Source organism: Penaeus monodon, chromosome 2 (assembly GCF_015228065.2).
Source record: "Penaeus monodon isolate SGIC_2016 chromosome 2, NSTDA_Pmon_1, whole genome shotgun sequence".
Taxonomy (NCBI): domain Eukaryota; kingdom Metazoa; phylum Arthropoda; class Malacostraca; order Decapoda; family Penaeidae; genus Penaeus; species Penaeus monodon.
The window spans coordinates 10,999,314-11,010,030 of record NC_051387.1 but is presented as its reverse complement, the minus strand read 5'-3'; the positions used below and the strand labels follow the sequence as shown (position 1 = coordinate 11,010,030).

Below are 10,717 nucleotides of genomic sequence, written 5' to 3'. Positions count from 1 at the left end.
AAAGAAAAAAAAAAAAAGTTCATTATCATTGTAAGCCGGGTTGCATTCTGACTCGTTGTGCTGGCAAGAAATTTGTGATTTAATTATGATGGATCTCTTTGATGCTTGAAGGATGGGATTAGAAGTGTTGTTTTTGCAGACGTTGTTTACTTGGTAGATTGCAGCCAAACTGTTGCAATGTATAATGTAATCCTTATCACATCTATATATGTATTATCTTTATCTCCTTTCTCCTATATCTATCGTTTCTGTTCTTGTAATAGTCAAGTACTGTCACGATCCAAAGTTTCTGATCCCCCCCTCACCTACCACACGCTAGCAAGGAGGCAGAATCTGCGAGGAGGGTCATGGAGTGTCGTATAATTTTCATGTTTGCGACTTTATCGCACGTGATTGACATACATGGAATTCTAGTAGTGTGTAATAAAAACGCAATTGTGATAATTAAGTATTAATGTAATAGATAAGTGATAGTCTAACTACTGTTGTGTTTTTTTTTTCTTTTTCTTTTTTTACGGTGGGTTGTATAATTAGAATGAAATGCATCCTTTACGGAAACCATCTTATTCATTAAATCAGTGTTCGCCTACTTACGTAAACATCTGTCTGATATTCTTTTCAATTTCGCTAACGATTTTTATTTCCTCTGGGAATTAATTATGCTTCGGGTTGATGCAGATTAATTCATTAGATTAATTAGTATTGATTAAACAAGTCCCCTGCCAGTTTATCTATGTTTAGATACCAGTTTATCTATGTTTCCACTCTTAATTAATGAGATTATTTGATGATAATAATGTTTCTATTTATGTAAATGTTGATGCCTGAGAAGCACCTAGATATTCCAAATATGAGACATCCTACGTGAAGTGTTTTTTGAACTGTTTTATATTATATATAATATTATAATCTATTATATAGATATATATATATATAATTTATTATATTATATATATATATTTAAAATTTTATATATATATATAAAATTTTATTTTATATATATAATATATATAATAATATTTATATAAATAAATATAATTTATATATATTGTATATATATATATTATATAAAATATCATATATATATATAAAAATTTTATAATATATAATTTTATTATAAATATATTAATATAATATTTTAAAATATAAATAAAAATTTTTTTTTTTTTTATAAAATTAAGATTAATTTTTAAAAATTATATATATATATAATATATTATATAAATATATTTATATTTAAAATTTTTTTAAATTTTAAATTTATAATATTTTAATATAATATATATATAATATTAAAAAAATTTAAAAAATGTAATTGGGGTTTTGTGTGTGTTGTGTGTGTGGGTGGTGTGTGTGGGTGGGTGTGTGTGTGTGGGGTGTGTGTGGGGTGTTTTGGGTGTGTGTGTGTGTGTGGTTGTGTTGTGTGTGTGTGTGTGTGTGTGTGTGTTGTTGTTTTTGTTTTTTGGGGTGGTGTTTTTTTTTTGTAAAAAATACCGTTGTATGTGTGTCCGTGAGTGCGTTATCATATTTAAATTACATATATAGAGAGTAGTGACTTATCCATACGTCTTGCTGTTCCTTATTATAAACACGTTAGTATGAATCAGCCATAGCTTTTAAATCAATTAAATTTAAATGTATAAATATTGATCATCTGATAATCCCATTTACGGCAACTGATGATTAAATATAAAAATGCATAAATCTGCAAATTTATAATGCCAGGAAAAGTATGCAACTTTTATCAAAGCGAGACCAAAGGGTAAAACCTGATGGACTACGCAGCCAAATTTCATTTCAAGTCAATGCATAGGTAGAAACAGATGTATAATTGTCTCGGCGAATATTAATTAGCAGATAAGGGGATCAATTCTTAATAGATGTCAGGCTAGGGGATTCTCACTTTGGTCTAGTGGTAGACATAATAAAAAGAAATAGAAGTCAATGAGTAAGAGTTGATCATAGCCCTTTAGTTATAATGAATGTTGGTAAATAACAGAGTGGGATTTCCGGTTAAAGCAGATAAGCATTTCGGTGGATACGATCCTGGGTTATTTTTATCCTTTTTCCTACAGTATATCATATTGCATTAATTCGTGTATGTGATCTTGGTGAAACAACGGCAAAATAAAAGAGAAGCAAACATATACGAACATACTAAAAAAAAGAAAACGTCACACACTCAAACATCCGACCACACACTAAACATACACAAATCTGAGATTCCAAATGCATATGAACCAAACATACATTTTTGCATATATATACTTAAAGTAAACATTTTCGTATGAGAGAAATGTTATTGTAACGAATACGTGTCTCGGGCGGTTATTAACGCATCACATTCAAGCCTTTTCAGACCCACGAGAAGCCGACTACTAATGAGGTCTGCAGTCAAGGGGACGCGATGGCGAAGGATATTGATGGTGAAATTGCTCTAGAGCTATTGGACTTTTTCCCTATTATTGCCATTAACATTATCATTACCACTAATGTTATCTTCATCTTCATCATCATTATTGTATTCATTTTTATTTTATTTTATTTTCATCATCATCATCATAATATTATCATTATCATTATTATTGTCATTTCATTATCATTATCATCATCATCATCATTATCATCATTATTATTAAGATCATTACCATTATAATTATTCTTATTATTACCACCACTGTCATTTTCATTGTTGCTGTTATTATTATTATTATTCTCATTATTATTATTATTAGTAGTAGTAGTAGTAGTAACAGCAGTAGAAGCAGCAGTAGTTTATATAAATCAATATTGATGAATTGTGACATTTGGCAAATAGAAGCTAATATCAAAATGAAAGTGTAGGATAGTCACAAGAAAAAACACTTTCCTCTAGTAAGGCAACCGCACTCTAAGCAACAAGAATCTTTCAATCATTATATCACGATCTGCCAGCAACTTTGTTTTAATTTTTGTCACTTACATTATAACATCTTACTTCTTCATAACTTTCGCAGATACTCATAAATATGACTACTTACTACATACTTGTCTTCGGAAATTAGGTCATGACTCCACTCGGCCGCGGATTCACATACACGCCAGTAAATACCTATATTATTGATCCAGTAATGAAATAAGTATATTTAGTCTGTGTAGTGCAATTTCTCAAAACTAAAAAGCTTCATTTTTTTAAACAGCACATTGGGATCGTACGCCATCGAACTGTTAGGCATAAATAACACTCTTTAACGATCTACAAATAGCTTTCTCTATGAATCTTTAAACAGCACTCTTTTCCGAGGTCGAGAATATTTCATTCGGTAAACTAAGGCGATTTTACCTTGTATGAGAGTACTTACTACGTACTGTTTAATTATCCTCCTCTCTTGCAGCGGAGCCTCGGAAGGACTGCTTCCTTTCGATATCTGGATTCCCGCAATGTTGTACTTTGCCATCGCGGGGCTTTGATTCCTCAACTTCATTTTTGGGTTTTGTGTACTTCACCATCAGCCAGATAATCCACACAAAAAGGATGTCTTTGCCATGAGAAATTAGTTATAACGCAAAAAAATTCTTTGCAGTCAGTTCTTGTTTCCCATCTGAAATATGATAGAAATTATATCATAATTTTAATTATAATTCTTGCTCTGTGAGATGATTACTCGTTAAAAATTCTCATTTTCTACTCAAATTTTGGGTCATGGAAGCAACGTTTCACTGAATTCCTTTCGTTTAATCTTGCTTTCATTAGTTTCCACTCATTGGTGTAGAAAAAGTTCGAAGGCGAGAGTGGTTGGGGTTTCCGCTACAGTTTGTTACTCCTCCTTCCTTTCCGTTCCTTTTTCATCGGCTTTTCTTTCTTCTTCCGTCGAGCATTCTGATGTCCATTTCTCCTTTCCTGCCCTGAGAATTTGCAAGATTTTTACAAAATATGACAAAGACATACGGGAAAAGAGGGCAAAACTATGCAATAATGAAACAACTAAATTTTTAAAAATTTTGGGTACATAAGTTACTTTAAGGACAATTTCTGTTAAATAAATGATTCAAATCGTGTCATAAAAAAAAAAAAAAAAAAAAAAAAAAAAAAAAAAAAGTGGCATAGGAGTTATTTCTTACAATGGAATTCAACTTTTTTTTGATTTTTTAAACCCCGTTCGTAAACTCTCTTTTTTGGGATGCGTTTGCTTGAGCAAATTAGCAGTGGGCAGGGTGATTAGATTTCTTTTATTACAAATTCTTTTTCGCCTTTCCGCCTTTTCAGCAAGCAAGTGCTTAACAGCATGTAGTATTTCACACGCAAAAAAGAAAATCAAATTATTTACGAAGAATGGAAGAACGTAGTTTAGGAACGTAACTACAACATCAACAGTACAGTCTGCAAAGTATTACTGAAATCGCAGAGAATCCTGGACAAGAGAAACGCCGCTTGGAATTCTTAGTCATGCACAGTACATGCCTCCACGATCTCCGGAATGTGCAGAAGGGTTCACAACTCTCCAACATTAAATCACAGACTGGGACTCTAGGCGCAATGCCGGAACACGCATCGGCATATTTCAGTTTCAGTTACATTCTCCTTTGTTTCCGACATTCACTGAAAGCAATCATTTCACTTTTAGCAATGCTCGTCCAACCCACATGGCGTTCATGTCCTTTACAGAATGTGTCAAATCTATATGCTTGTAAAGTTTACATACAATTTCATTAATCAATACAGTTTTCAAAAAGCGACTGAAATTTTTCAACTACCGATTCGCTCTCGTTTGTGAACCATCCGGTGTACATTTTTTAGAAATTACCTTTTCATTCCGTTTCAATCCGATAAATTTTGCTTTCACGTAATCTTTAGTAAAAACAAAATATTCTGAAACAATATTTCCCCTTACAACTGCTGAATTTTCTCGTCTGTATTTTGATTTTATTGTATAGCTTTTTTTTAAACAAATTTCAAGGTTTGTGTTTGCATATGTTTGACTGGGAATGTTGAATATATTCTTATAATTATGGGTGGGTATGTAGGCTAATATCTAGACAGACAGATAAACAGATAAAGAGACAGACGCATAGAGAGGGAGAGAGAGAAAGTGTCCTTTTTGTGAAATTTATATTCGATAGACTTTCCATATAATAATTGGACACTAAATGACTGTGGGTTGTGATACTGAGGTGAGTTGTGATACTTATGTGAGTTGTGAGTGCCATATTGTGATGCCGCTATATACGGGATATGATGACAATATTATCGTACCTATATTGTGATAATTATATGATTATATTATATATATACTGCCTTTTGTGTGATATGTTACAACATGTGAAATATAGAAGATTACGTTTAGTTTATATTGCTGTGTAACATATCGCCTATGTAAAAGAGTGAGATTCTCTGTACAATTTATAGAGTACAATATTTTATTTTGTCTCTGTGGTCACACGGCTGGCAGTAGCACTCTCGGGCAGGAGCTGACGCGTGGTGCACGGGACTATGAAGAGCTCCCTTTTATTTTTGTCAGAGCTGATGTACAATGAACCTACTTTAGTTTTAATTGGTGTATTCTTCTCCCTCAAGCATCGTAGAGAAACACCAAACAAACATATATACGAACACAACACAGTGAGTATACAAACATGGGGCAGTGATCCAGTTATTCAGTTCTGACGCCAGCCTCATGCCCCGTTCCCCTGTGGCCTGTCGCCTGCCCGTGCCTCCTCCACCCTCGTGGCCGCTCAGTAATTAACCCGCTCAGGAGTGATTTTCATAAGTGCTGTGAATTGTGGTGTTATAGTGTTGTGCTGTGGCTATAGTGTTTAGTGCAGTGCTATATTTAGCAGCATAAGGGAGCCGAATCGAAGCATATTGAAGATTGTAGGAGCGAGACATATTCCTCGTTCTCTGCGACGCTTCGTGAGCGACTGATTCTCGCGTCGCGGCTCGCCTACCCGCACGTGCCCGGCGTGACGTCACGGCACTGCCACGCACACACACTCACTCCCCCACACTGCATGGTCGGAATTTCACCGGATTTTCGCCGAATTTGCTGTATTATCTTGACGCCCTTACCACGGTACCATGGGTAAAGGAAAGAAACCGCAAGAGGCCAGTAAGAGCGACCCGGAGAAACCAGATTCTAGCCTTGAAGAGTCTGAAGGAGCCAGTGCCAGCATCCCACCTCCCACAGATATTACTACATTGCTCCAGTGGATAAGAGGGAAGAAGTACGTCGGAAGGAGGAGGAATATCGGAAGGAGGGATGAAAAGAGGGAAGAAGTACGTCGGAAGGAGGAGGAATATCGTTACAGGCGTGAGGAAGCCCGTCGGATGGAAGAAGAAGCCCGTCGGAAGGAAGAGGAAGCCCGTCGGAAGGAAGAAGAAGCCCGTCGGAAGGAAGAAGAAGCCCGTCGGAAGGAAGAAGAAGCCCGTCGGAAGGATGAGGAAGCTGCCCGTTTTCAGGAGCTGATACTTCGCCTCACTCCCCAGCAGCCCGTAGATTCAACTGCGAGTTCGCCAGTGAGCAATTCTGCTGCATCCAACGCTTCTCACACTCCGCCGACCCCGAAGGCAACAATCCAACCTCCGAAAGTATTACCAGCCGATGCGAGTCCCCAACATTACCGGGAATGGAAGCATGAATGGTCCGATTATGCTGTCATGGTGGATCTCCTCAGTCTGCCATCATCAAAGCAGCATATACAGCTACGCATGTGCCTTACACCTGAGATGTGACGGGTGCTGGAGCACAAGTTAAACGTGCCTGCAGACCCAACATGCTCAGTAGATGATGTACTGACAAAGCTCGAGGAGCATATAAAAAATGCCAGTAATGAGGCGCTGCGACGGAAGGCCTTCTCCGAGTGCAAGCAAGCAGACGGCGAGTGCTTCGATGACTTTTGGATACGGCTGAAAATCTTGTCACAGGAGATAGATCTTTGCAAGGCTCAGGACCATACATGCTGTGAGCAGTGGATGAAACACGGCATACTAATGGGCATACGTGATGAGAAACTTACCCAGAAGCTCATTCAGATGGACTGTTCAGCGACATTGCAAGATGTTTTGGAGAAATGCAAGTCTCATGAATCATCAAAGATTGCATCATCTGCTTTGAGGGACACAGTTTTATCACGCGCTGTTTCTCAATATAAAAGAGAGAAAAAGGCTGCCCTGAAGCAGAAGTCTAAGATGAGACCAAGCTCACCTTTGCCTAGTAAAGTCTGCAACTGCTGTGGTCGTCAACATGAAAAAGGTCTATGCAGAGCCACTACTTCCACATGTCGTGCTTGTGGCAAGAAAGGCCATTGGCATTCTACTGCAAAGTGTCCTGCCAGGAATGCCAGATGTAAGGTCTGCAATCGGCAGGGACACTATGATAACTGCTGTCCAAAGAAACGGAAGACTAAGAAGGCAAAAGAAGAGGACACATACCAGAACTTGAAAGTAGTAAGTTCTGTATCCCCTTCAGTGTCACATGCCAGGAATGTCACCTCTACTGCACGACCTAAACCTCAGCCTTCCCCTAAAGTCTGTGTATCTGTTCGGCATAATGATTCATCGGGTAGTCTTGCCATCATCCCTGACACAGGTGCAGACACAACTGTCATTGGACTCAAGAATCTTAGTAGTCTTGGACTTTCAAAAGAAGACTTGGCACCACCAGCAGAGACAGTGTACTACAATGCAGATGGGTCACAGATGCCACCAGTGGCTGGATCATTTTGTGGAACTATCACCTATGGCGACCGTTCGACTACATGTTGGATTGATGTACAGCCTTCGCTTACGACCCCGCTGCTCTCTTGGAAGGAGTGCAAGGATTTGGGGATTGTTCCGGACTATTTCCCCAGGCAAATGTCGGATGTGCACATGGCCAATCGAGTCCATGGTCCGGATAGTACGCCAGTATTGAACCCCTCTCAGTTGCTGCCTTTACCGCTGGACCAGTTGAAGTCACCTGAAGAAGCAAAGGAGTATTTTCTGCATCAGTATGCAGACGTCTTGGTGAAGAAGGACGACTTGCAGTCAGGGCCACTCAAGACGATGATTGGCCCACCCATGAGAATTCATCTACGGGATAATGCGACGCCCTTCGCGATTCACACCCCAAGAATGATTCCTTTGGCTTTTCAGGAACCAACGAAGAAGGAGCTTGAGTCATTAGTGACCCAAGGCATCTTGAAGCCAGTAGAGGATGAACCATCAGATTGGTGTCATCCAATGGTTGTTGTCCCAAAAGTGAATGGTGGTGTTCATATTACCACTGACCTGTCAAAACTCAACAGGCAAGTCTCTCGCCCTGCCCACCCTTCTCCGACGCCATTTACAGCCATCAGAAGTATCAGTCCACGGTCAAAATTCTTCACAACTGTGGATGCTCTTTGTGGTTATTGGCAACTACCCCTGCATGAGGACGATCAACACCTGACTACATTTATCACTCCTTATGGATGTTTCAGGTATTGTCGTGGCCCCATGGGTTTTGCTGCAACAGGAGACGCCTTTTGTCTCCGAGGTGACAGGGCACTTCAGGGAGTAACGAACTGCATCAAAGTTGTGGATGACATTCTCCTACATGATGAGGACTACATCTCACACCTTCAACGTGTAAATGAAGTCCTGTCAAGGTGTCGTCAGCACGGGATAACACTTAATGCAGAGAAGTTCATTGTGGCTGCATCTGAGGCCAGCTTCTGTGGGTACAAACTATCAAGATATGGTATTGAAGCAGACCCAGAGAAGGTGAGGGCCATCACAGAGTTTCCTACCCCTGCGAACTTAACAGATCTTCGGTCATTTATGGGCTTGGTAAATCAACTGGCTGAGTTTACACCCAAGATTTCGACCACTGCAGCGCCGCTCCGCCCACTGATGAGTCCAAGAAGAGCTTTTACTTGGACAGCGGACCACACCAAAGCTTTTATTGACACTAAACAAGCTTTGTCAAAGCCACCCATACTTGCGACGTTTGATCCAGCTCTTCCTACCATTCTGCAGACCGACGCCTCTAGACTGTATGGCCTCGGCTATGTGTTGCTGCAGGACCACGGTGCTGGAAGATACAAGATGGTGCAATGTGGATCTCGTTTCTTGACAGACACAGAAACACGGTATGCGACCATCAAATTGGAAATGCAAGCTGTCGTTTGGGCTATCAGCAAGTGCAAGTTCTATCTTCGTGGACTTCAGCACTTCAGTTTGATGACAGATCACCGTCCATTGGCTCCTATTTTGAACCATTATTCTCTGGATGCTATTGAAAATCCTCGCCTCCAGCGCATGAAGGATAAAATCGCACCCTACATTTTTACTGCAATGTGGCGTGCAGGTAAGGAGTTGTGCATTCCTGATGCCCTCTCCCGGTCACCTGTGAGTCACCCAACGGTGGAAGATGGTACCTTCAATACTGAGATGGACACTTCTTGTCCCAAAATTGCGGCTTTTTCATGCTGTCAAGTCTGTTCAAGCATCAGATGCTATAGACGAGCAAGAGGATCTCTTCATGGAAGAATTGCGTATGGCTGCATCTAAGGATGCCTCATATGAAGAATTGCTTCATCATGTAAAGTCAGGATTCCCCAATGACCGCTACAACCTGCCAAGTACCCTGCGTCCGTACTGGAAAATTCGCAATGAGTTGTACAACGATGGTGACTTGGTGCTGTATGAACCTAGAGTGGTTGTCCCTGCTTCTTTACGCCGTAGCACCCTGGCTCGCCTGCATGATTGCCACTCCGGTGTAAAACTACTAAGCGTCGTGCACAGCAGACAGTCTTTTGGCCAGGCATTAATGCAGACATAGTAAATACCGTTCGTGCCTGTGAACCATGCCAGCGCCTACAGCCTAGCCAGCAACAGGAACCGCTGCTGTTAGAAGACAAACCCACAAGACCATTCATGTCTGTATTAGCTGACTTTTTTAATGTTGCTGGAAAACACTTTTTGGTGTATGTTGACAGACTTTCTGGATGGCCTGTTGTCATCCTGTGTGGAAATAATGCAACAAGTGCTTCAACGATTAGATTCTTTCGGCACATGCTCCGTGATCTTGGTGTCCCCGTTCGCCTGCGTACCAACGGTGGACCCCAGTTCTCCAGCCGAGAATTTGCTACATTTCTTCAGCGATGGGGAGTGCGTCATGTCATGTCAAGTCCCCATTATCCACAGTCCAATGGGCATGCAGAGGCTGCTGTGAAGAAAGTCAAGTATCTGATCATGAAGACAGCACCCAACGGGAATATTGACTGTGAGTTCGACAGAGGCTTACTGGAATTGCGTAACGCCCCAAATTTCACTGGTCGTTCTCCTGCTCAAGTTCTGTTTGGTATGCCCCTTCGCTCCTGTGTGCCTGCCCACTCTAGTGCCTTCATGAAGGAGTGGCAGACCAAGGCTGAAGACTGCGACCGTCGTGCTGCAGTACGTGCCAAGGACGTGAAGACCCGCTATGACACTCGTGCCCACTCACTTTCCAAGTTAACAGTTGGGGCGCATGTGCGAATCCAGTATCCCACATCCAAGCGTTGGGATAAGGTTGGCACTGTCATGGGTATTGGCAAATCTCGTGATTATCACATCAGGCTTCCAAGTGGCCGTATACTGTGGCGCAATCGACGCTTCCTGCGCCCTACACAGCTCATGATTGGACATTCAACTGATTTGGAATAACAGCTGTCAGATGATGCACCTGGATCTTCCACCCCATCTGTGCCTGTTGAACCTCGACGTTCGGAACGTATCAAA

General features: G+C 40.4%; 1 protein-coding gene across 1 annotated transcript in view; it reads left to right on the top strand.

The window, feature by feature from the left end:
• The first annotated feature begins 2,407 nt into the window (after window positions 1-2,407).
• The window catches only part of LOC119577972, a 13,879-nt gene continuing 5,569 nt past the window's right edge, over window positions 2,408-10,717 (top strand). The window contains exons 1-8 of the mRNA XM_037925675.1: window positions 2,408-2,426; window positions 4,386-4,667; window positions 6,495-6,650; window positions 6,744-7,981; window positions 8,162-8,262; window positions 8,437-9,346; window positions 9,435-9,716; window positions 9,812-10,108. Coding sequence (XP_037781603.1) covers window positions 2,408-2,426; window positions 4,386-4,667; window positions 6,495-6,650; window positions 6,744-7,981; window positions 8,162-8,262; window positions 8,437-9,346; window positions 9,435-9,716; window positions 9,812-10,108 — 3,285 coding nt within the window. The remainder of the gene's footprint in view (window positions 2,427-4,385; window positions 4,668-6,494; window positions 6,651-6,743; window positions 7,982-8,161; window positions 8,263-8,436; window positions 9,347-9,434; window positions 9,717-9,811; window positions 10,109-10,717) is intronic.